General features: G+C 38.0%; 1 protein-coding gene across 1 annotated transcript in view; it reads right to left on the reverse strand.

Moving 5' to 3' along the window:
• Positions 1-27321, reverse strand: part of LUZP2 (leucine zipper protein 2) — a 118500-nt gene that overhangs the window by 49819 nt on the left and 41360 nt on the right. Inside the window, exons 2-5 of the mRNA XM_026041229.1 lie at positions 13350-13467; positions 12020-12090; positions 9967-10048; positions 4509-4571 (exon numbers count right to left, since the gene is read on the reverse strand). Coding sequence (XP_025897014.1) covers positions 4509-4571; positions 9967-10048; positions 12020-12090; positions 13350-13467 — 334 coding nt within the window. The remainder of the gene's footprint in view (positions 1-4508; positions 4572-9966; positions 10049-12019; positions 12091-13349; positions 13468-27321) is intronic.

Raw genomic sequence — 27321 nt, forward strand, 5'->3', positions numbered from 1 at the left:
TTTTATAATTTCTTATGCTATTAGGTGCCTCCTGTTTGGCAAAATAAGATTTGCTTCAAGGAAAAGGCCTACACGGGTGATAAAATTTCACCCATCCTTAGAGCTTTCCATGGCTTGGCTTTAAGCCACCTCACCCTGGAGACCTGTAATGCTGGCGAACACGGATTTGGATAACGCTAAGGCGCGCAAAATCCTCTGGATGAGCTCAAAGAGCAACGATTTTAATTAGGTTTCACGCTGCCCCGTGGCCTAGCGAAGCTGCAGCAGACGTCMTTGGAAGCTGCAAGCGCCAAGGAGGCAGGAGAGCTCTTTTAAAATTAATTAGTCAAGATTATCTCATTTGCTTCGTGTTTTGCTGCCGCCCTGAATTAAAATGAAGTGACGGGACCGCTAGGACTTATCATTTGCATCCTTTAGCTTCAAATAAGCTGATCACACTCCCAATAAAATCAAGAGGAAAYAGAGCATCAGACAACTCCAGCATCTCCCTGTGCCCTCTACAGTCTTGAAAATTTGTAGAGAAGAAATTTCATAGCAGTTTACTTTAGATATTATCACATTAACTAGCATAAAAACCCAGCAGCCAGCAAGAAAGACAAATGTAAAGAATCCAGATCCTTTGGAGCTAGCAAAGGTGGATGTTGGGAATAAAAACTTAATACAGAGTCCTCAGGAGCCTGGGAAAACGGAGTAAAGAAATGAGGACAACTTCAGCGACAAGTCCAAAGAGCATTGCCATGATTTTCTAGAATGAGAAAACACTAGGACTTCCAAAACTTAAAGCTCGTTGTAATTGTTAGAGTAGTTAAGCCTTCTACCAGAGACCGAGTAACATACACACTGACAACCTGGATGCATTAGGGTGCTTGCCGTGGGAATCTCAATGCTAATTAAAAGCCATTTTCCACTGATTCAACCACGCTTTCACCTTTTCCATATCATTTTCAATACAAATCACCCTGAACAATTTCAAAGAACCAAATTTCTGGAAAAGAAGGCTCTATCTCACTTGAAGTGACTTCAAGAAATGACACTGAACTCAAAGGTGGTTAGTAGAATAGGATTTTTTTCTGCACGGGACAGGTTCTATACTTAGAACAATCACAGGACAGGGTTTAATTTTAGAAGCAGAGCACGAGGGAACTGCAAYGTCCTCCTAGATAGGGCAGTGGCAACATACAGTTTCAAAGCCTTAAAATTTCATTTTGGCTTCACTCAGGGAGGTTTCTTTCACCATAACTCAAAGCGGTTCAATTCAATTCACTCTGCAGGGCATGAGATTCCCTATGGATCAGGTGGGATTCTAAACTACCTCGACTTTACCTTTTATTAGTGTGGCTAAGCACAGGAACATTGGATAAAATTCTGTTTGAGGATGATTTACTCCACACTAAAGCTGTAACCGCAATTTATACATGAATTGAGCCAAAGTATTGTTTACAAGGTAGTKATTTAAAAACATGCTTCTTAGAAGAACAAATATTACTGGGAGCTACAAGCAAATTCATTTTCTACCCTTGGTTTATTTTATATTGCCTGCGCTACTATAGCTCTTTAAGATAATTCACAATTTTCCAAGTTCTGCCAAGCCTAAACAGCAAGCAAAATGTATAGCTGGCTATAAACCACTGTATCAACTTTATAAATATGTAAGATTGTTGTAAATAGAATCTGTAAAGACTGAGCACACCTTAACATAGGTATTTGCCGAGGTAGTTTGAAGCACATCATCCAAAGATAACATGAGCAGTTTAATCCTTTCCTTTCTAATATATGAGATGTTTTGATGTTTWAAATGAGAGCATGTTTTTTGATATCTGAAAGCTTTACCTGAGTCCAACTTTTTTTTTTTTTTGACATAACCCAAACCAGCATCCCACACAACGAAGCTGCAATGCCCCCAGCAAAAGACTAAGTGCATTTCATTTCCTTTCRTTTAAGCCTATAGAAAAAGGCACCATTTATGAAGTTGTGGGGAAAATTCCCAACTCATTGACCTCCAGAAAATGGTGCATGTGTGTGACCTACAACACTACCCTTTAGATGACCTTTACATCATTATCAAGAGAAAAATAATGAAAAAAACAAACAAATATGACTTACTTCATGCTTCCAAACATGTTTCCAAACAAAACATATGACTGACATCTAATCATTAAGAAATTAATTTAGGAAATTAATTCATTATGTATGTCTGTTTAGAGTTGCACCCAAAACATTCAGTTCTGAATGCCAAATAGTAAGTGTCAGGATAGAAGATTTTTTGGTCACTTGGGGAAACAAATGAACAAACAAACAAACCCAAACCAGAGTTAACAGCTTCAGAGTTAACTCTTAAACAGAGCCAAAGTCTGCTTTAGCTCTGCTTTCAGAGCCACTGTGACATCTCTTGCCATGACGAGCAGGCAACCGCGATGGGGTACAAGTGAGCTGTTCRTTCTGCAGTAGTTCACCTCTACCTAATCAAGCCAAGCATTTTAAGCATATTTTAAGCATATTTTCTTTAGCCTGCATTTTTTGCCAATTTTCTCAGCTCCCAACTAAGCAATTCTCCCAAAACAAGTTTTGCTCAAGGTGTGCCAGGAGCGGGTYGCTTTTTCCATCTCAGGCACTTTTCTCTACTTCCTCTTCCCAAAGCACATGCAGAACATGCAGTGTCCACAATTTCTCACACCTATGAGAATTTATTGTAAGATGATAGCGTAAAATAAAAAGGAAATATTTCAAAGATTTGGTTTAATTAAAAACAAAATCACTCATGCAGACTTGTCCTCTAYTCACTTATACCTATGTGTGCATACAATAGAAGAATGACAAATGCGTTACCTTAATGGAGCAGCTTCAGTACTTGTGATAAAAGTTTATCTTTCCTAGCTACAGAACCATTGCTCTTAAACACAAGGCTTTGCCAAGTGCTTGATATTTTTTGGGAGGCGGGGAGGAAAAAAAAAGAAAAAAGGATGATTTATCACCTCTCATGCAGTTTTGAAAGCCTAGCACAGTGAATTCTTCACTGCAATTTTGCAACACCTCTTCTCTCTCTATTTCACATCAAGTCTCTTTTCCTTAGTCACGTCTTTCCCACTTCATTCCTTCCGCAAGATTTAATCCTTTTATTCCCACATCACATAAAAGCATTGGTACAAAGCACTGGAAGGTTCTGTAATGCCATTTAGAGCATCCACACATTAACTCACTACCTCCCTAGAGAAGAACATTGCCCTTTTTTCTTCTTGACTGCTTGCTGCTTGTTAAAATTTTTTTTTTTCCTCTCTTCCTAAGAAGAGATGAGCAACACAAATCAGGCCATTCTTTTCAAAAAAATCCATTTTTTTTTTTTTGAAAAAATTCTTATGTTCAAAATATAACACAAAGTTTAACATAAAATTTTGCAACCAATAGAAATGTACCCATWTGAGACTCATATCCATGAAACAAAGCTTGCAGAAACATTTTAGAATAGAGTTGTCTTAGAACTTGACTCCATGAAGAATCTCAGTTCTGAGATATGTYTTCTCACCCTCTTTCCATTTACCTTGGAAGCAGGTAATGACATCCTAAGTGCAGTTCCTCCACAGAGTATTGACCTACAGGCCTGGACCAAGTGCTCCTTGCAGCAACCACACAAGTTATGGAGATGCATCACACATCCCAACAGCAAAATTTCTACTTAGCTCTGGTTTTCCTGAAAAAATAACCTAGCTGTACAGTAGGGAGCCAAATAAAGCAACGGCAGGAAAAGCATGCACCAAAGGTGCCAGTAAATATGTATTATGCTTGATTCCTTCACACTTCATCATTTAATTTATGAAAAATTGAAGTAGAAGGTATTAACAACAAAGAGAAAAATGAGAGCAGTGTCAGGATAATTAATTTTCCTTTCTGTTTTCTCTTCTTGCCTTCAGTCTCTAAGTGGTTTATTTTTATGTTCTTGCAGTGCCCCAGAATTCATATCAATAGGATAAAATTAAACTGCTATCCCATAGCTGAGTAACTAAGTAAAGTGCTCACACCATGCTTTTGCTGGCTGAATACCCCAAGACAAAAATATCCTTTCATTTTGGTGTGCAGGAATCAGATAATTAATCGTGGACTATTTTTCATCCACAGTACAGCAGTAGACATAGATACGTTATGAATTAAAAGACTACAGTAGAAAATTAGATTTAAATCATTCTAATTTATTTTAATAGCCTATTTAGTATGTTTGCACGGAATGATTTAGCTCCACATTCTAAAATATCAYGATGCCATAATGAAAATGAATGTGTGCGCCAGAATAACACTCATTGCTTGACAGAGTAAAGAGGCAGACCAGAGAATATCTTGAAACTTTCATTCATTTCACAGTTCTAATACAAGGCCGCAGAAAAAAGGCACCTGACACACTTCAGTGCTTTACAGTTAAATATCGAAGGAAAAAAAATTCTATTCAATATTGCTCCGAAATTAAACTTTCTCTGAGGTTGACTTCTAACACACTGCTGACAATCAAGTATTCCTCTTACCTCATTTTGGAGATCACGGATCATTTTGCTCTTCCTTTCCATTTCAGTCTTCAAAAAGTTAATCTGGAAATTTAAAGAACAGTCGAGGATAAGCTTTTAAAATATACTGATATCACTTTAAGCATCAATTTCTCCTTTTTTTTTTCTCCTATCATAGCTTTCAAAAGGAATGCCAAAGTTATCTACACCTGGCCCTAACCATAAACCAGCCATCCCATCCACACACCCTGAAGTTTARTCCATGTATATTGCATAATAAATACCAACCTTTTGCACAACAATAAATAAAAGTTGCCAAGTATAAAAATCAAGACTAGATGAAAAATAAGAAAAATCACAATTCAGATATTCAGGTGTTTTATGTGTTCAAAAGATTTGCCAGCTAGTATTAAATACTGACAAAAAGTAATACACTGACCTCTGTTAAAGACCATTCCTTTCTCAGTCATTTCAGGACTATTTTATTCTTTTGAAACATATCACTTCTAAATCTGAATATATATGAAATAATTTAACAGATACAATACAGAAATTGCTCTTTGGGAGCTCTCTACGCAGAGCCTGTATTAGCCTGGATCKTCTCAGGACTGATATTTATGACAAACCACAGCACTATTCATTTAACTGCTAATTTATGGTGGTTAAACCAGCAATTTATGTTAATTACTACTCATGTACACCTGGCATCTATCACTGCTATGCACATTTTACCTAGTGCAAACTTACCATTTTAGCTTCTCTGAACAATGAAAAACACAAAACAAAGTTTTTTTTTTTTTTTTAATAGACTAGTATTAAGTAAAAAGTCAAGGTTTTTTTTTTTTTTTTTTTTTTTTGGCTTTTATAGCAATAATTTAAAGTCATTCTACTTAATCTCTAGCACCTGAAGAGCCACTTAGTCATAAAGTTGAGCTATAGAAGGCTACATAGGAGGGATTTATATAACTTGGCTACAGCAGGTATTGCAGAGGCAACTTGTCTGTCCACTTAAATGCATCTTTGTCTCCATAATTTTCTCTCTCAGACAGATGATTCTGTATCAGACCAATTGCCCACTGCTTTCAGTCAATCCCCAAGAAAAGCTGTCATGATGGACCACAATGCTGCTTCAGAAGCCCAAGCCCCCATATTCCCTATTCTGCAGCAAACAACAGCAAGGCATGAACCACCTCTAAGGAGCATAAGGAGTAAGAAATCTCTTTTCAGTCTCCAAATCCTGGCAACTTAACATATCAGAATAGATATTTAAGTTCAGCTCTATAGTAAAGGCATAGAAACTGAAACTTTTATTTTCTACATCTTTTCCACTTTCTCACTAACTCTTTGCTCTTGTTTGACATTCAGATGTTTCCAAATGTTGCCTGCCTTTAATTAAATATCTAGATGTAATTATAAAAGTCCATAATGAAAACATGTTGGTGTTCCAAGAATGAACTTTGACATCAAGCAAGGACATTGCCTCTGTCTCCAGGAGATAGACACTCAAAATATTCAGAACTGTGTGTGTTTCAGAGCTCATTACATTTATTAAAAGCAACATCTCCCACCCAGTGGCCTTCACTCTCAGCAGTTTGTGACCTTGAAACGTACAAATTAAATTTTTCCCCCGTTGAAATACAAGACACTCCAGCAGATGGCAATGGTCCAATTCTAAAAGTCAGCCCATAGTTAGTTATTGACTACAGATGAAGGGTGGAAGAATACAGATATAAAAGCCAAAGCTCAGCTGCATGCTTATTTGCTGGCTCCCATCTTCTTATATCCTACTTGTAACTAAGATATGAGCAGTTAAGATGGGACAGAAATGCTTGGTGTTCACCACCATGGTTAACTATTACAGGATATGGGAGTATCTGGCAACCCTAACAAATGCAACAGTAATTTTTGTGGTCTTGTGTTCAAATTACCACACACAAAATTATACTGCATATTAATAGAGAAGTAGATTTCAGATTTTTAAGATAGAGGCAGTTCATACTTGCCATGAAATATGTTGGTAGACAAAAGTATATATTGTAATAAAATGAGCATCTTTCTAGCAAAAAAAAAAAAATATTGCAGGCATGTATTTGTGGTGGCTCTTGATTCCTCTTTGATGATGGATCTCCCTAAATTAAATTCCATATATTTTATCATGCATATTTTATAGCTAATTAGAAGAATAAAAAAGCCCTACTGTTTTCAAAGTGACCATACTCTTCTTGAAATTTCAAGGAAAAATTTCCCCCTCATCCTAGATTCCTTAAAAGTACGTAGAAATATCCAAAGATGGTCAGAACCAGGCTTGTGTCCTGGAGTTCCTCCCTTATCTCAGATAAGAACAGACCACAGCTGATACAGAAGCAGTTGTCTATTTTTTCCCCCAGTTCTTCAGACTTCATGTTCTACTCATTCCCTTCATTTCCTAAAACTGGCCTCAAGTCTTGCTTGTCCTTTGACTTCCAAGAGATGAGATCACATCAGTGTTTTGGTCTACAACCAGAGTCTTCAAAGCATCTCTCCTTTTCATTCCTACCTTCACATATTTTGTGTTTTTTGGCACAGTAGTTCCAGAAATTGTTAGAATGACCAAAAATAGTAACAGACAAAAGGTAAAACGCAGGCCAAACTTTGTCATAGCTTGACTGTTTTTAAGTATTTCTATTTCACTCATCCAGAATAGCCCAGTTCTTTTTATACAGGGCGAATGAAGCCAGTGAGAAGCAACTCTACTGAGCTCAAGGTGAGTTGCTAAAAAATAACCATATTTGCCAATATATCTGCCTCATTGTTAATAAACTGCCTAATCCCGTTTCTGGAGGAAACTTTTCCACATCCCATTTCAATAGAGACATATATGATGAAACGGTAGCTTGACTGTTTGTTAATAGTCATTTGTTGCCTAACAGCCCGTTATAATTTACTTGTGTATTTCTKCTGGTACTAAATATAGATAAAAAATCTGACCCAAAAAGCTCCATCAGTTTTTACTGATGGTTCAAGAGGACAACAGGAATTAGATTTATGCTCTGTTGCCCATTCATACACAGCATGAATTTACCAATTAACATACAGTAAGCATTGTATTATGCCTCCTTAGAAAGAGCAGAAGAAACATACTTTTATTTTTACTCCATTTTTTCTTATGCATAGGGCCTTGAAAAACGTAACCCTATTCTTATTTACACTGATATAAATCAAGATTTACTTCATCAGGTCCTGTAGAATAAAATGGGCATAAGTTTGACTAGAAACAAGACTTACAGTTCATTAAATCAGAATAAAATTCAAGCTTCCCGTCTCGAACAAGGCTTGTACCAAACTACCCAGACCCTCTTCGATAATATTCATTTTGCTTTCAAAAATATGCAAAACACATGGAGGAAACAGGTGTAAAATAATACTGTGTGACAGCAATATTTATTTCCATTTCTATCGTAGCTTTCATCCAAGGCTCCTGAAGCATTTCTTGAATATTCATTCAGTCTCCCTGTACTGCTAAGTTTTATTATGTACATTTTACCCTGAGGCAATGAAAAAAATAAAACCGTCACAAACCAAGGACTCAGTTCAGCTTTCCTTAAAATCAGTGGCAAATTTATTACTCTATTATTGGTGAATTTTAAAATAGAGCTGAAGAGTTCAGGGTTTTTTCTCCAACCAGGTGACATTTCCARTCAAATTCTTTCCCCTGCTCAAATGGAGATTTTTTTTTCTTGTTATTTGCGCTGCATATTTWTGCATGATAGTTAAAAGTAGATTTTGCTCAATTTTTGAGGAGCAAATTTTATATTTTGGCATTGGCCAAGTTGAGATCACATAGAAAGTGCTGCTGTAGAAACTAGAAATACAGAGCGTTGTATCCAATACAACAGAGCCAATTGCTCATCCAGAAAATGCAGAATTACACAATACTCTGGATCTCAGGTGCTGTCAGCCCACAGCTGAGAAGTTCTCAAGAAGATAACAGAGAGATTAAACAAACAAATTTCTCACCTTTAGTTTGCAGGACTGCTTCTTGCTGTGCTGTCAAAGCTAACGTGAATTTATCAATGCATCCCCCCMAAAAAATTGAGACACCTTTGGGTCAGCATGTTTCTACTATTTAGCAAGGAAGGCGAGGCTCTTATTTTTTTTTCCAGGACAATATTATTTGCTCACTGCAACACCATCTTTAAAAAAGATATTTTTTTCCAGGATAGATAATGGCCTGAATATCCAGAAAATCTAAAAAAAAAATGTTAAACTTACAGTTAAATAAATCATTTTAGTTTACTATCTATTTCTCTAGAGAAATAAAAAAAGTAAGTACTAACAGCTCAGCAAGCATATGTTGTGGAAGAAAAAGAATAGGTAAAATGGTATCTTTATTCTTCAGACTTCCAAGCAACAAAAAGGTGCTTTCGAAAGTTGTTTTTATTTCCTTTTCCCTCAGTTTTCTTTCAGTTCTTCAGTTTGAAAGCTACTTTGCTTCTAAATGGGAGGTGAATAGTAAAAGCGCATGACCCATATAAACAATAATCCAGCAGTACAAAGCCATGCTTAATGTTCCTTATTACAATATTCAAGCTGAAACTGAGAGACCCAAAAGAGCTTTGCCTGCTCCCAAATCCAAGGAAGTCCTCACTGCATCCCTGACACTTAACTTGTGTGTTCCCCAAACCTCTCCATCTCCTCCTCTTTATTGGACTACGCTTGCATGTACACCCAAAGATGCTAGTGATACCTTCTAGCCATCTGCCTGATGTAGGTGACTCAAATACTAAGAATCCAAGGTTTGACACTTTAAAAATCTGACATTAAGTTTAGATTTAACAGGACAACCGCATAGTTCAACTGCTCAGCTGAACATGAGACCTCTGTTCTTACCCAGCACTCTAAAGTTGGTCCATAAACTTCAGTGGGAATATCTTTATTTCCTAAACTAATAATTGAGTTTAAGACATTAACTCGTGTCTTGGCCACTATTTATGCCACACATTGTTTTGAATACACTGAGTACAAAAATATTCAASTAGCTGTGTAATTTACCCACAAACAGAATTTCTTTAAAGCATGAAAGTTTAATGCAACTCAATACCTTCCTATAGTCAGATTTAGCGTAGTCAAACTGGACTCAGATACCTGTTTCTTTTCTTGCTGGAAATAATCAGTGATTTAAAAAAAAAAAAAAAACAAAAAACAAACAAACAAAAAAGGTGATATGGACAAGACTCTAATCTCCAAGAGTGCCAACAGCTAAATCTCATAGAAACTATGGAAGACAAGTATTGAAACTTGCTTCAACTCCTTTCTTACAAAGCTTGAAGAGAACTAACGCATATATCAAATCAAAGCTCCATCCTCCCACCCCTCCCCTCCACACAAAGATATTTGAGATAATGGAAAATCCCCAAGCAGGAGAATAATAATAATAATAAAAAAAAAAAGACAGAAGAAATAAGCAAAAATAATGAAGGAGGGACAAGGAATAACTCACAGTAGCCTGCTGCTTTTCTGCTTTCTCAGCTGCCTCATTAAGCTGCTTTTGAAAGGCCTCCTGGAGAGTTTTCATTTCTTCCCTAGTTTGTTGAAAACACAGAAGAGAAACTTCATTACAAGTGTCCATTAAGAAATAATCCGTTCGCTTCAACAAAATGCACTTTTAATTATTCAGCGTGACACACGGACCGGCTCTGTCTATTTGTCTTGCTAATAAACTCATAATGACCCCACGAACTCCAGTACTAGCACAAAACAAAAATTATCTGCAATGGCAATTGGCTACCTTCTACATCGAGTGAGCATCCTGCTGCGCAAAACATCTGCCAGGGCATAAATTTCTGCCTAAAAGGATTGGCACAAGAAAAGTGAAGAGAGAAGAGACTGTGCTATTACCAATGAGAAATAGTTTACACCATTTAAAGAATAAAGATGATGATAAAATGAAACCTTCACTTGACCTTCTAGAAAGAGACAACACAAAATTAGGTGGAATATTCTAGCCTATGGCTGGAGAAGGAACCAAAAGATGTTGTTTTCACCAGGTTTTGGCACATCAGTGATGGAGCCAGAATTTCTCTACTGTTAACTATGGTGGACTGAGATGCTCTGCTGGCCACGTTGCACGTGGCCTTATGGAGCTCTAATGAGCTCCAAGAATGACATTGATTATGAGACTCTCTCTGGAAAACACTTTTCTGAATTATGCTCAACCGTTACCTCCTGTAGAAAGAGAAATCAACAGGTATTTTTGGATGGAACTGGTGAGACGAGGTGAGCAGGAGATTCAGAATACTTGCTAGTATGTGGTTAAGGAGGAGACATTTCCYCTCAGAGACCTCAAATTTTGCATCTTCCACTAAGAAAGCATATTTAAAAGTTTGCTCCATAGTCTGTTAATGTTTTTAATCAACCCACGTCTTCAGTCCATAGAAGCCTCAAGAGGAAAACAGTCACACGTACGAGGGACAGAGCCTGTGCCAAGGTCAGCTTTGCTAATGAAATATGTTCCTTCACTTGCATGAAGGCTACGTCATATGCATTTGTTTAATCCTGGTATTAGCTGAAGTCTTGCCTTCATCATTCAATAGACTGGTCTAGAATATCTTCAATTCCCTTAGGGATCTGCTCCATCTCTGCTGAAGTAAAAATGAGAAACATCCCTGGCTACTGTATTATGGCTCTAATCTAATTCGCATTGAAGAATTGACGGCCCTTTTATCACAAGCCTCCTCTATAGCAATCTCATACGTGCTACAGAGCTTCTATTAAACACGATATCACGTTTCTAATGATGAAATACACACTTTCCCTAGGAAAAAAATCATTTATTAAAAACTTAAGGCAAAGATGTGAGATAGAGATGTATTCATCACATCATGTTATTTCAGAGAAAGCAATGCCTGTGTCAGTGATGCTGGCTTGTGGTTAAAATTATACAGATACAGTGATCTATAATTTTGAACTCCAAGAAATAAGAGAACTGAGTGATTCTCTGTTAAACAATGATAGTTGGGTTGCGATAGCTAGTGACTAAGGACTACGCTTGCATTTCCAGTCGTGTAAAGTCACTCTTTCATTAAGTGTTCAATGAAAAATTGAAGGGAATACATCTCTCCAACCCACTCCCCACAGATATATAAAGATTTGATACATATGTAGTATTTTTAACTCCAGAGATTGGGACACCCACAGGTAAATTCATAACCTGGGGATTATCACCCACTACTAACTTTTGAAGGCTTCTGATTTTGTTCATTTGAATAGATAAAAATTCATGCCTGAGCTGTTCTGAGATTCAAAACCCATCTCACTGGCAAATATCTCACTGTTGCATTCTAATATCTCTCCCTAGTGCTGACYGTCCATTATCTGCTCACGTCATCTGTTTGGAAATGGATCCAAAACAGCCTTATCCTTGCCCTTATTTTTCCATCATGGCAGGTAGACTCTGGAATACACCAGGGCTTACAGGCTAAGCTCAACGAATTTCATGGYCTCAGAGTTTTCAGACTGGAACTTGAACAAACAGGGTGGAGATGGGACAYTACCTTTGCTTTTGGCCCAGCTCCAGCAGTTTCTGCACATCATTCTTGGCTGATGCTTCATCGTCTTTCAACGACTGAGAACAAAGTAGGAAATGTATTACAAAAGAGATCTTTAACATTATTCACCTGTAAAAATGATTAATTTGGGACCTCTTTCATAAAAGGCTCCCAGTGAATTACACACATCACCATTTGCAAGGAAGAAAAGGAGAATAGCCCGATTTTCACCGTAGTTCATCATTGCTAACTGCACACAGCTGTTTTGTCTCAAATATTAGAAGAGATTTGATCCAAAGCAATGATTTAGAAACAAGCAAATGGCTAAAAGCACTCAGGGTGCATGACAAATATGTGCATGCAGAAAATAACAGTACAGTGCTTTGCCTCATCTCTGATCGGCTAGGTTTGCTAAACACAACCTTGTATTTTGTTGTACCATTCTAGCATAATTGTGTTACAAGGAGAAATGCCTCTTAAAAGGTAAGAAGAAAAGAACCCTGTAATAAAAAGAGACTCAATAAGAACAGCAACTAATTAAAAGAAAGGTCAGTAGGCTACAACCCAAATAAATTGGCAAGAAAAAGGTCTGGATATGCTAACCTGTTATGCAATACCAGACTACTCTTGTGAATAGCCAACGTACTGAGTAGCATCCCTTTCCTTGTCCCATATAGCTTTCATGAACACAAAGATAAAGAAATGCCAGACCTGGAAAATATTGTCCTTTAAAATGAAACAAAAAGCAGAGACTAAGCAATCCCAAACAACTGCCAGCTTAATTGTTAACACTAGGCTAATGGACTCCACCAGGGGAAAAGTTTGTCCTGGAGCGAACATCTGGTGATTTTAGCAGCACAAATTTGAAGCAGGATGCTCCTCCCTTTGAGGGGCTGATCTTAACATTGCCATTAAGTTCAGCCTACTCATGACACCTACAACCTCAGAAATTACATGAATTGGTGCTTTCAGCTCTACCTGCCTCGCTGCAGGCTCATCTAGCACAACCTGTCAGCTGAGCTCCTGAACGGTGACATTGGAACATCTCCTTTTGCTAGTGGCTGATGCATCCTTTACAGGAGTCCCACCCCAGGCACCTTCTTCTTTCTTTCTTCTACCATATTATATTTTCAAGTTTCCTTGAGTTTTTCAGTGTATGGACAAAGGGTCCAACTCATTTGGRTTATTTTTTCTTTAAAAATATCGGGTTTAGGTTAAGCGCAAGATCAACAGAATAAATAATTGTTCATGTTACTGCCCTCTCACAGGATATAGAGACCAATATGAGCAAATCGAGGCATGTGAGCCTGTCACAGAAATCAGGACATAAACTCACCTGAAGGTTTACTTTAATTCCCTCAAGCTCTTTAGAAGTCCTCGACAGTTGACGCAGGATATTGCTCCTTTCCTTAAAGACTTCTTTCAGCTGTCTTTCCAGTTCCTCATAGCTCTGTCTAACACAGAAAAGCAAAGCGTGAGATCCTCAAAACATTCCTCAGTACATTGGAAAAGAGTCTCAGTTCATCCAAAATTCATCATTTCCAAACCGGTTTTAGATTCCAGAGTGGAGTGTGGGAAGGTCCATTGTCCATGCCCATAATAATTTGCTTTCTCTTAATATTGATAAATGGATGTGTTAGACAATTAACTGTTATCCTGCACCTGATACACAAGTCAGACCCAAACACTGGCAGGGGCCATCACATTGTCTGCGATGAGCAAGAAGCAAAAAGGGTGCATTTAACATGAGCTGAATAGTGGGAGATTTTTCTTGTTTTGAAAGAGATTCCACCCAAGAAAGCGAGCGAACCTTTAGAAGTCTCAAGTTTGGTGACAGCCTGCAATTTGAGAGCGGGATGACTCAGAGCTATCTGAGCTCTGCAGCATGAATCTCTTCCCACAGCTTTCCCCCACCTAAACCTCGTTCCTGTACGAACCCAAGCCAACAAATACGCCAAGGGGAAGCAAGTCTCAACACGGCAGAATTTGGTAAAGGTCAAAAGAGCCTGTCTGCTCTTCTCAAAATGGTAATTTTCACTTGAAACGTAACTATACATCTTCAAAGRGTCTGTAAAATCCAGACCAAAAGCAATGCAATGCATTAGGCTGAATGAAACACAGATCCAACTTAGAYGTGCCACYTGAGGTCAAAAGCAAACATTTCGGKTAATTCTAAAACAACATATTTTTTCATTTAAATTYGTTTTGAAAAAGATCGATCAGTGAACTGAGACATTCATTCCTGGTACAACTGTAGTTTGATTTTGTTTTTCCTTTTTTYTACCCTCCCCTTCCAGTAACTTTCTAGAAAGAGTAGGAAAAAATTCACATCTCCAACACCTCAGCACTATTTCATTATCAGATCTAAGACCTTGAGGTTAAACAGGGATCTTACGATTCTCTTCACAGACTTCAAACATAAACTCTGGCAAAGACAATCATTTAAATCATTAAGTATGCCATTTAGCTCTATCTTGGCAATAGACAGCTCAGACGACAGCCACACAAAAAAAAAGAAAATATTTGTTCAATAACAAATTACATTTTGGATACCTAGCAGAGATAAAAGTACCTCTTCCATCAACATAAGACTTTAGGAAAAGAATATAGCTCARCGTTTTTTTGAAGTTTCAGCATTAATTATCCTCAGCTTACTTTGTCAACATGTTGCAGACATAACTCATGGAAAAGCATGGATTTTCTTTTGGATTTGCATCTCTAATGAGATGCAAAACACCTCCAATTTCCAAAATGAGTACATGCAATATATTTATATACGCAATAAATCAATATATGCAATAAATAAATGTAAAAATAAAATACTTTCCTCAGACAGCAAGAAAAAAAATAGCAATTTAGGTAAACTTTAGCTGGTAGCTTAGAAAACTGAGGCCTCAGCAAAATACTTGGTTCTCCTAAGATATTTTGAGTTTTCACTAAATTAATGTCCTTTACTTATTTCAGGAAATGGTAGTTTCAGATTCTGGTCTCATATTCATCCACCAAGAGCAAGGGAAAAGGCAGAGCTTGGAGCAAGCCCAAGAGATGACTAAAGAATGGGTAAATTCAGTATGAGGAGATAATGYGAGGTCACATTAGAAATGTTTGCTAGTAACTAAACAGAAATTGTAGGTAAAATGGTTATCCTCAATAGGAACAAATGATGTTATCAGAAAAATGATCATCTCACATACTGGTCACGCAGTCAAACTCATCATAGGCATAGAGGAAAACCAGTACAGCAAGAACATAAAGTTTCCATAACTTAGTGTTATGCAGACCTGGAATTTTATTGCTCTTGTTACTTTGCTGATGCCCAKAGGTCAAGGAGGAATTTCCCCTTTATAAAGCAGGCAGTTGGTCTCAGCAAGGGAGCCTTGCATCCCTATTTAATAGCACAGAAAAGCCCATGAAGCTGGGTTGTCTCTTGTATTAACAAATAAATACATAACCTGCAACTCGCAGGACTGTCTTAAGCAATCACTTTAGGGGTATAATTGCTTTTCTTCAGGATCCCCAGGAGTTTTTATGGTTTGTTTGAGCATTTAAAGGCCATCTGTCCCAAGCAGCCAATTCTACTCTCCCATGGGCGTTCACTTAGCACAGGTTCCTTGTCTTGTACCTTCTGCTATTTACCAATTTGCATAAATTAGGATCCTCTAAGCATCTTTTTTAAACACTTAAATATGCTGTAATGCCAATACGCTTCCTTTAAAGCATAATACAAAACATCAGGTGGACAGGGAGAGAAAAAACAACCCGTCTGTCTGAATCACGCTGCTACACCCTGCCATAAACATCCTGAAACTCCAGCAACTTTTGGATACCTTCGGATGTCAAAGCACAGTGCTCCTTTTGTTTTGAGGAATACCTGTACCTAAAACCATTCCTAGGAGCTCCAGTTATACACAGATCAAATCTGACCTCTGAACACCCAAGCTACATGATTCTTCAAAAAGAATTTCAGCTAATATTTATCATTTTAGCAGGTGAATGCCCTTTCCAAAGTTAGCTGAAGCTGTCTCTTAAAATCTTATTGCACCAAGTCTTATCGCATTTATCTCTCTATCTAGCTTGCAACACAAATTCACTTGAACAAATCCCAATTCATAATAGGGGGAAAAAAATGATGACAATCTTGAAGACAAAATTTGGATGCAAAAGAATATACGAATAAAACAGAACGACTTAGCAATATCCTGCCTATAAATGTCAACGGTAATATTCTAATAGCAGGATGTTTCATTTCTGCCATCAGCACCTTGCCACAGAGCCAGTGCAAAGAGCAGCATCACTTGTTCTCAGGAAACATTTCTCTCCCATAGTTTTCAACCTAGTCAGCAGTTCTGACATGACTGAATAGGCACAGTCCCGTTTTGAGCAGCTTCTAATTTCCAGCACGATGCAATGGAGACAAGTGCCTAGAAAGATTTGGGTCCCCAGAGATCACTCTGCCTCCGAGTTTCTATACATTAAGCTTCCAGTCTTCAAAAATCAGCCTTCTCACCGAGTGAGACGCACTACGTCAGGACAAAGGAAAATTGATTCTGTTTTCCCTCCAGGTTTGCCAAGCCTGTTTTTGAAATACAACTTTTATAAACACKTCAATTATTTATTTATGCTACATAAATGGTCCTGACTGCAAAGGAAGCTTAAAACAAAAGAGAAAATTGGAGTATACTCCACAGAGCATTAGAAACTCAGTCCAAGATGATAAACTTGATTGGATGCTTCCTTCAACAAATGCCAAGGCAGAAATTCRTGTTCAGTTACTTCCTATAAACCTAAGGGTTGTTTGGCTTTGTTTCCTTCTACTTGCAGTTTATAATTCAAGGTACCTTAGTGTAAACTAAGGATTTTGTTTTCACCCAGTCAGTATTCTGAGAAGACTGCCGTGGATTTGGCTGCGTTTTCTTGTTTTTTTTTTTTTTTCTTTCAAGCTATACTACTTTAGAAAGCAGAATTATTTACTGAAGTCACTGCTTACATTTGCAAAGCGCCTGTTTGCCCAGGTGTTTCTAAAGCAATCATTCCAAGATATTCTTGGTTGCACATGGGAACATGGTTTATACTGAAGGGAGAGAAAGATTAATCTTCATCTGGAATCACCCCACCTGGAAGCTGAAGACAAGAACCTCTAAAAGTGTAAAATAAGCAAACTCGAGATGGAAATCACTGGCAAGGAGGGCTGAGCACCAGACTCTTGGCTCCTCTGTCTTACACAGACTCACACAGTTGTGGGGTGGAAAGGCTGCCGTTAAATCCTGTGAAAACAACATTAWTACATCAGTCTTTACAATTGCTCAAATACAGACTGGGTAAATATGGAGGTGTCCTCTGCACAGAGTTGACTTTTCACATCTAATCTACAGGCTTTAGTCTTTAATACAAAAACCATTTGCCTCCTGATGGGTAACATTACCCTTTTCAGTCCTGATATTCTTCATAATTTATACGCATAACAGTGCCTTTGGTCAGGTTTTCTACTGCACATCTAAAGGAGCTTTTAGCTATGACCTCAAAGCCGTTACCTTTAAGTAGAGTTCACTTACATTAATCTCCTTAGATAACCAGCAATGCCTTTCACATGTGGAGAGGCACCGAACACCTTTTCATTGCCTCTCACCTCACAGTCAGGTCTGCCTTCCCGTCTCAGTTTCCTGTGTCATTTATGTCTTTGCAACTTTACATGTGCTTCTGCTGGTGATAAAAACGCACCTACCCACAAAATGACAGGCCTCCAGCTCCCCGCTCTCTACCTAGGCTGCTCTCTCAGTTCCTAGCAAAGCGAAACAATTCTACTTTACTTGACAAAAGTGTCACTGCGCATCTTGAGCATCTGCTCCCTTGTTTAATAACTGAGCTAAATGGAAAAACAAGTTCACTGCTCAGACATAAGTAGGTGACTGTTGCAGAAAAAAATGCAATACTTGCTTTTTAAAAAAAGGCAGGAAATTATTTTCCTGTTGCCCCCAGCCACAATATAGGAAATCAGAATTACAGAGGGATTAAATACATGCATGCACACATACACCCAGACACAACGCRGGCATGCAGATGTCTAGGTAAACTGGCTTCCCTCACTTTTATTTGTATATTTAGGTGACTTGCCTTAAGTCAGGAGACACCTACGTTCTGTCACCTGGCACTGTCAGAGCCTCTGATCYGATTAAGCCAGACTTATTACAGTACCAGAGCATATCCCACATCCTTTGGGTATATGAGCATGTTTTCAAATGGACACCCTTCACTTCCAAGATCCATTCATTTCAATTGCTTCCAAGATCCTCAATTCTTGCCCAGCTGCCACGAGCATCTTCCACGTTAATAGAAATTAAACCCCAGCATTGCCCAGCTGTTTGGAGTCTCTGCAATGGAGCTTGGCTCCATGGTCTGTTCACCTCCGTGGTGCAAATGCAATTCCCAGACCCAGGGGCATCGATTGAGCAGGGCAGGAAGAACAACCCAAATCATCACCCATTGGAAAGGTGGCCTTCTCCCGCCCTCAGAGAGATGTATTATAACTAATAACACATTAGAAATGCTAAGTAGGAAATTATAATGAGAAAATAATTCAGGTTGCCTCTCAAGGAACCTGAAGTCACTTCAGCAACCTCAGACTCTTRCAAAAACTAGTATTTTTCAGTACTCCTGCATTTGCTGAAAATGATTCTAGACTCTCTTCCAGAAATTCAGAACCCAAAGCATCTTACTGAATATTCTAGTGTCTTCTGCTGAGCCCACGTTGCTCCCTGTGTGCCGTCTATAGCGTTTCAGCCGTTCGAGTTGGAGCTTCTGCTGCTGCCWTGGGAGATATTTCCGCAGGCTACTCCATCAGCACAGCAGAGCAAAACATTTCCTAGTCTTCAGCCTATATGTCCCCCTTTCTTCTTTTCCTGACTCATGCAAACTTTTGCCAGCAAATCTGTCACCTGCATCTTACTGCCTCCTGTCCCCTTGTCTCCATTGTGGTGCTGCGAATCAAAAAAATACTGGGCACATAAAGAGCAAGGACAACCTCCTAGTTGGAAAGGYATCCAATGCAACCAACTCGTTTTGTTACTGTGACTTGCAGCAAGTTGTACGGCTGGTTTAATACCCGGGTTTTGGTTTATGTCCTTCAGTGTTAWGAGATTTAGCACTATCAGCAGCGACAGAGCCTGCCTGGTGCTTAAAAACCCAAGATCTTCACTATCTGCAATTTCTCTTAGGCAAAGCTGAGAAGTGACTGCACCTAAAAATGCAATAACTCGTGTTCAGAGCAGCACATCACCCACCAAACCCTGCCAACCTGCCAAGACTAAGGGTATTCAGCTACAAGCTCAGGAGAACAGGTCTTCATATCTTTTATTTTGACACATGTTCATTATTTCACATTTCATTAAAAGGTTCCATCATTCAATCAAAACTTCACACTCTAATGTTACTCTTACTTCAAAAATTATTTTCAAATATCACATAATACACAAAAATTTAGGGAAGCCTGGAGGACATCTAGAGAGTACTCATTCTGGATCTACAAAGTCAATAGACTTTGGGCTCTGGGTCTTACAAAATTAAAGCTTCACTAAAAGGGATACCAGAACCTGTTTAATTCCTCCTGGTAAGTTTTTGAAACTATCTGAAAGGAAAATCTCTTTTTAAAAAAAATATTTCTCTTTTTACATTAGATAATTACGCAAACCATTTCAGAACATACTTTCTTCTTCAAGGACATGCTTAGGAATAGTGCATCTACCTGCAATATTTATTGCTGGACACTTGTTATACTGAATCGAGCATGAAAAATAAAAATCCCACTCCACCTCCCTCATGCACCAAAATTCATCTGCTCAGCAATTCTGGTATAACAATCCTGTCCTTTCACCTGCTCTTCACCTTTTCTATAACATAATAAGCAGAATGGACTGGAAAAAAAAATTGTATAGTTCATTTACCCTTAAATTCTGCCTAAAGAGCAACTTCAAACAATTCAGCCTTAAAATTGTCTGTATAGCATCAAGCCACCGTTAGCTTTGCTCAYTGCACTGTGAAAACAGATCATCTGAAGATACAATTATCCTCTACTTGCTCATAAATGCTGCCTAAACAAAAAAGGCCAGAGTGGAAAATAGTTGCCCTTAACTCCACATAAGCCAAAGGGTTCTTAGGGCTCCTGTATCCAAAAATCCACCTAGATGTGCGGTGAGGGAAGGGGAGCAGAGCTGCTGCTGTGCAGGGTGATAGTGATTCAGACAACCCAATTCCTGGCTCCATGACCACAGTCTCATATTTCCCTGCAGACTGTCAAAGTGCGGGTGGCTTGAAGGCCCTTTTGCTTCCGTTTTGGAATACTTCCAAAAAAAGACCTCCTCAACATCAGCATCCTTAAAATATATTGAAAAAGTATTGCAATAACTGTTTACTTTTTTGTATTTGTGTTGGTACAAGGCTAATAAAATTCTACTGACGCATTKGGGACGAGGATCATTTTCATTTCTGATTAGATGGCTGACAAAAATTATCCTCGAAATCTTGAACAAGGTTTGCAATCAGCTTTAAACACATGCTTAAAATACTCATAAGGTTTCCAAATGTACTTAAGTCCTGTTTGGAATAATAACTTATGCTTTCARAAACTGTCCTTAACTGGAGGTCTATATACCATGCAGAACAACTGACTTTTCTCTTGCTATATCTAGCATTTTTCTTGAGCTGCCATTCTCCAAGTGAACTACATTTCTTTTTTAARCAGAATTAAATACTAGCTCCAAAATGCATCACTTGCTAGGTCATATATCGACCAGTCAAAACCAGCATCTTTATTTCAGCCATAATGTAACTTCATTTGTATTTATGAATGCAACACAATCAAGGGGAGAAAGAAAAAAGTAAAGGAGAAAGAAAGGGAAGGTAAAGGCAAAAATGCACCTGTACCTGCCCAGAATCAAGGTAGGGTCCCCTGGCAGAGAACGTGCATCATAGGAGAGCTACTAAATGCAAAGTATAAGAAACAGTCAAAAATACCTGGCAAGAGAAGTGAAAGGTTAATAGAAAGGCTGAGAATAAAAAGAGGAAGATTCTTCCTGAAGAACTTGAATCACAAAATAATGAAAGNAAAAAAAAAAAAAAAAAAAAAAAAAAAAAAAAAGATAAAGATAAAGCTATCTTTGTACTTAATGCTGCCTAAAACATTGTAAACTCATGCATGAAATGTATGATCTTCAAATTCAAGAGGAGAAAATTATTCAGAAGTATCTATACATACAAAGCTGCAAAATATCACAATGTGTACTTAGTGACTCTCTTATTAACAGGTGATTTAAGAAACTATGCATATTTTTTCGTATATTTACTCTACAAGATACCATTTGCTTTCTTTTATTACATACTGACACTCAACTGACACTCACCACCATTCAACCAATACTTAAAACACTTTTCCCCCTTYATAAAATAGTCTTCATAACATTAATAGCAATAAAATTGTAGTTAATTGAAGTTAAAACTTTGAATTAATTTCCAGAACTTTGAACCTGGAGTCACAGAGCACCTTGAAGAACTAAGTTGTTTTGCGGTTGCTGGAGTTCAAATAAGGCAGACCAAGAGCTGTGTAGGAAGATGCTACCCTCAATAGAAACGTCTTGCTTGAATTGCCTCTCCTATGACACTTGGATGGACCACAGAATGGCAGTCCACAAAACAGCCCAAGCTTTAGAAGAGATTATTTGTAAATCCCCACAGCCAAAGTGAATGGGAACAATCTTCTAGGGAGCTGTGAAGGAAGCACCTCTGTCAACCACCACACAGGTCAAAAATGCTAGAAAATGAGTAAAACCTCTTCAGCCCAATGGTTAAAGGGTTTATTGACTGGCCTTGTACCCAAACTGTGCATTGATTTTCTCATGGAAAGTCCACTCTTACAAAGTGATGCCTTTTGCTTGTTGCATGTGTACCCAGATGTTTAACTGCAGTGAATATGCATGAGGGATTTTAATTTTACTCAATTATGGTATTATTAGACATGAGGAAGCATTAGTCGTTTACAGGGTGAAAGACAGATCTAACGTATCCTCTTTATGATTTGTGCTGACTATAAAATCTGGAGTTTGGACTTCCTGACAATCCCATCATGGGTGGTTCCCTTGCTCCAGTGAAGGACTCACATCTCTAATGTAAAGGGGGAAAAAAACCTTGCATTTCCAGACCAATTGCTCCTTTCACCTGGGGCACCTTCTCTCCTAAAACTGAAAAAGGGAATTGTTCCTGGGAATAAAAASAAAACACTTTTTATACAAATCTCTATACATACACCTATCCAGAAAACAAGTTCTCTCTTCTATGCAGCATTTTTTTTCTTGAGGATCTATTTAGAACACTTGAAATATGTTGCAGAAACATCTTTTTCTAAATATATGCTCTATTCATTAGCATGGAAATAAYCTTGCACTCATTTCAATGACTTCAGAGAAGGAGATATGATGAAATATTTACAATCTATTTCCCAAATAAAAAAATGCTTGCCCCCATGTCTTAAATAGTTCAGAGGTTAAAAATGATATGGTGATAAAATACTCTAGAAAATCATATTTCAAAATCCAAAGTTCACAGCCATTAAMAAGCAACAACCAGCACAAGTCTGTCCACGTGTATTTGCAGAAATGCCTGAGAAACTCAGGAGCTCAAAGGTTCAAGACTCACAGAAGACCATCTCAGACACGTAGGACTATTCTCCAGGCAAGCAGCTTATTTTTCTTTGTATCCATGTCATGCATAGGTTGTCAAAGATGACACAAACACAAATAAAAGGTGAGTGAGCTTTATCAGACTCATTAGAGAGGCTGATTTAACTCTTTTGTCAATGGAAGGGCTCATACAGACCTCAGTGGAACCTGGACTAGGACCTATATAAGGATCAATGTTCTTCTGTTTGGATGAATATTTGCCCACAGGAGGAAACTTTGGTTCACTTAAATAGAAGACTCTGTTCATCAATATCGAAAGCCAGGCTTTAGATTCCAATTCACTTGGRCAACATCGCTGTAATTGAGGTTCAATACGGCTACAAGTGTCCATACCCACAGGAAAAACCCTGGATAATTCACCAAGTTACTAGCACTAGAATTCTAAATATTTTATTATTTATATTTAAATATTTTAAGGGGTCCTGTGGGAAGAATATCGGGTATAAAAACCTGTATTTTTTTCTTAATTCTTCCAAAACAAATTGACAAACAAAACACAGATTTGACTTTAAGAAATTCACTTACTCCCCGCAAAGAAGGTGTTTTAGTTGCTTTCCATACACAACTTCAGTAACACACACTAGCCTAAAACCCAATGCCCTTTCTTAGTGAGTGCTACAATTTTCTAATTATTTGTGTTGGAAGTAGTTTGGGGTGTAGATGCCAAAGGCTCCCGGATTTTACACGGCAGGGTTCTAAGAGAAGCCTGTGGCAGCTCCATCTCCCTCTCTCACTGTGGAAGCCAAAGCCTCCCTCCTGTTTCCCAGCAAAAAGCATGCACACAATGAGCCATCTAAGCCAGAAGTCAAATATCTAGTTGGCCAAGAAATTCATTCTTGGAAAAAAAAAAAAAGAATTAAAAAGCCATTTTCTTTCCCCAAAGCCTTCTTCTCAGGTATGTTGCCCCTTGATGTTGACCATCCACACTCATGAGCCTTCTTGGAGGTACCTGCAGCTCAACGTGCTGGGGCATCTGCAAGGATCTGCCGCTGCCCATCYTTACCATCACTTAGCAAAGCAATCAAACAGCAATGAGAAAGGCAAGAAGATTTGCTGACATAACAGCCAGCGTGCCCTAGGGATTCATTGCTGTCAGATGATTAGAGTTTAACTCTTTCAAGGCCCTTTTTGCTAATATCACACAGCCAGGGATTAGAGGCTGGTGGTTTGTTTTGAAGAGGAAGACAGATGAAAGGGGCTAATTCCTTTAGCTTCACGTGCTATTTCTTTCAAAGTCTTCTAACCTTTTTTACACTGATCTATTCAGAAAGCCTCTGAATAGCTCCCTACTGCCAGTCTCTAAAGCTATATTAGATTCACATCCATCATCACTGATGGTCTATTTTTTTTTTAAGTCCAGTATTAAGTTCAAATATTCTAGTTTAAGCAGCTTCCTGGTACTATTAATGTATCCAGACCGAGAAAGCACGATCGCTGGGCCCTGCGTGGACATGAATTGATGTCCAATTCATCATTCACAGTTCATTTTCAGACCATTTGGATGGTCTGAAATAATCAGTGAAGCTGAGGTTATTCAGCAAACGTACAGTGCAGACGAAAGAAATAAAAGCAGAAAGCTGGAGTTCAGTTCTTTTCTGTGGGGTAGGGAATAAAGACAGACTTTAAATTTTGTTCCTAGCAAAAAGCCAAGATAGGGGTCTACCCATCTGCAATATTCTTCTCTAGATAATCAACCTTTACCTTGTAAAGTCCTGTTTGCATCTTACAAATGAGTTACCTTGGACAATATTTTCTGCATTTCTTAAGGACTGTAGATTTTTGAAGTGAAAGGTACCTGTACGAAACGGATGAAGAGGGGAAAAAAATCAGCTAATTATTCTGGATCTGACAGCTTCCTTGGTTAACTTTAGTGCAGAATAGAGATTGCTTTTGCTTCAGGAAACAAAGTCAAAGACCAAAGCTTCTTTAGTAGATATAGCCACCGCTTCCTCCCATAGACCCACTATTTGGCAAAGGTGGGAAAGGCAGCCTGTTTGGGCTGCCTGGACTGCTCGAGGCTAGGCACCTTCTTTGCAGCCACTTCCTTGACACCCCAAGGGAGCAAAAATGTGAGTTCCCAAGCAAATCCCTACAGAAGAGAGTAAAAAGCCCTCTTATTTAAAAAGCAACGCAATGCCTGTCTAACTTTGGCCAAAGTGGTCCATTTCATTTGCACTCCTCTGAGCACTGTTGACCCCAAAGATACATTTASAGATTGGTGCATCACATACTATTGCACAAAGCAGGTTTTTGGCACCAATCCACTCAGGGAATGTATATACAGATACGTCGCCTTCAGGATTTTAACAGTTAAACTCAAAATACAAATGTGTTCTGCCCATGGGTTAGGAATTAATTACCAGTAGTTTTATATCCAAAGGACACAGAGATCAATTTTCATGCTGTGATCTGTTATTTAATTATTCAGACTTTGGTTCTCTAATAATGTGATTTGTACCTATTCCAGATGTTCTCAGCCTCTAGGTTCTTGATAGTCAAGCAAGTTGCTGGTCTCCGATGGCATGAACCACTTTTATGATAATAATTATCATTTTAATCCACATTGGAAGCATAGTTTGCCATCTGATATGAACTGGGTATGCCATGCACAAATTTATTTTTATATTCTATATTTTACCCTATAMAACAGTTAGCACAAAGCCAGACAACATTCATAGTCACAAACCATTCTTTTACAAAGCTATTGAACACAATCCTGGAGGCTAACAGGCTGTAGGGCAATTTTGAATCTATAACCTCCTTTAAGATTCAATGTCTTTGCTGGATACAAGATATTAAATACAAATCTGTTTCATTCTCAGCCCGAGCTAAAATACTAAGAGAAACACTTTTTAAAAACAAATAAAAAGATATATATAYGGTGCACTTTACTGATCTGTGGTGGATTCCTGAGGCATAGCTAAACTCATGAGAGAGATTTCCTCAATCACTCTGAGCTCGAGATCTGCAAACTATTAAAAAAAAAAAAACAGAAAAAAGAAAAACACTTCAATTGCTCTTCCATTGCAGTCCTGACTGAGAAGCATTTATTCACAATCACCATCTATCTTCTGATTTCATCTTTATTTTCTCCTCCGTACTGAATATGCAGTGCGTATACTAGTTGGAAATAGGAGCAGCAGCTGCTGGGTGGAAAAAAAATGAAAAGGAAATAAAGAAAAAAAAAGTCAGAAGAGCTGAAAAACAGGTTTAGTAGCTCACTAGAAGGCAAAACCTTGTATTTCATCACTCCCAAAACAAAGTGGCAATCAATTCCCTAGTGCCCTCTCTAACTGGAGATCATTTTTTAAATAGAGCATAATCATATACTTCATTTCCAGAATTTTGCTCCTTGTATTTGAGCAAGAGACTGAGAAAAACATCACCCACTGAAACCCGTGTCAGAACCATGGAAAGGTGGCTATGGGCAAGCTCTGTTCAAGGGACACTGACTGGAAGTGTTAAAACAGACACATTTCTTTTGGCTTCTAAATTAAACCAGTCCAGAAATCCTACACAGCAGATCCATATAAAGTTTTCCTTTTATCAATTGTGGGCGAACTTATGATCTTAAGTGAAAGAGTCATTTTCTTCTCCTAGTAGCAGGTTTTCCCCCCRTTTTGCATTCTACTCAAGCTCCCTAATAATTTATCTCTATAGCATTTACCATGCTAAAACCAATCACRTGTTTCATAAGAAGCACGTGTCATATATATTTTTATTTTCTACTAGTTCTAAAAGAAAAGTTGATGCCTTTTATGCAGCTGAGAAGAAAGTTAGCAGATCAACCAATATTTGCTCCTGTTGCCCATTCTGCATTACTACTCAAACAAATTATTGATTTTTCTTCCTTTTAACTTCATTAAGCAGGGAAAATGGTAGTTATTCATTAACTATGTGAAAGCAGAGTAAGAAAAATTGACAAGCACTGGAAATAAGCTATCATAGCTAGCTATAATAGGGCAAAAAAAATCTGATCCTGCTCTAGCTCATATGAGATTTAAAGCATATAAAATAAATATAAAATATAARAAAATAAAAAGATCTGTTCTATAATAAAAAGAAACAAAAAAAATATTAAGCTAGTGAATAGGTGCCAAAAATAACCCCCTGTATGAACTAGCCCGTACCGTACCATACACAAGACATATAAGTAATTTTGGTAAAAAGCAGGTGCACTGAATCATCAAAATGAACATTATTCTGCAAAGCCACTTTAGCCAGCAGACATTTGCTCTGACAAGTAAAATTGCTGGTCTTTTACAAAAAAGTACTTTTCAAAAATACAGTTCTTCACATAAGCACAAGGACTGAAACATTCCAACGCAACTTCACTCGCCTTTCACCACATACTAAGAGCTAATTTTARCAATTTAAGACAATCCAACAATGTTTTAGCATTGTTAAATTATCATATCTTGCTTTGCCAATTAGTAGCAATGACAACCAAATTAGCTCTAAGCCAACAAAACCTTTTCCTTTACAGCTATTATGGTTACTCATCAGTAAACACGTAGGCACTGGCGTGTATTTATTTCAATTATTTTCGCTAATATTGCATTTTATGTAACCCTCAAAGTGCCA

This window comes from Nothoprocta perdicaria, unplaced genomic scaffold (assembly GCF_003342845.1).
Source record: "Nothoprocta perdicaria isolate Ctin4 unplaced genomic scaffold, notPer1 scaffold_28, whole genome shotgun sequence".
Taxonomy (NCBI): domain Eukaryota; kingdom Metazoa; phylum Chordata; class Aves; order Tinamiformes; family Tinamidae; genus Nothoprocta; species Nothoprocta perdicaria.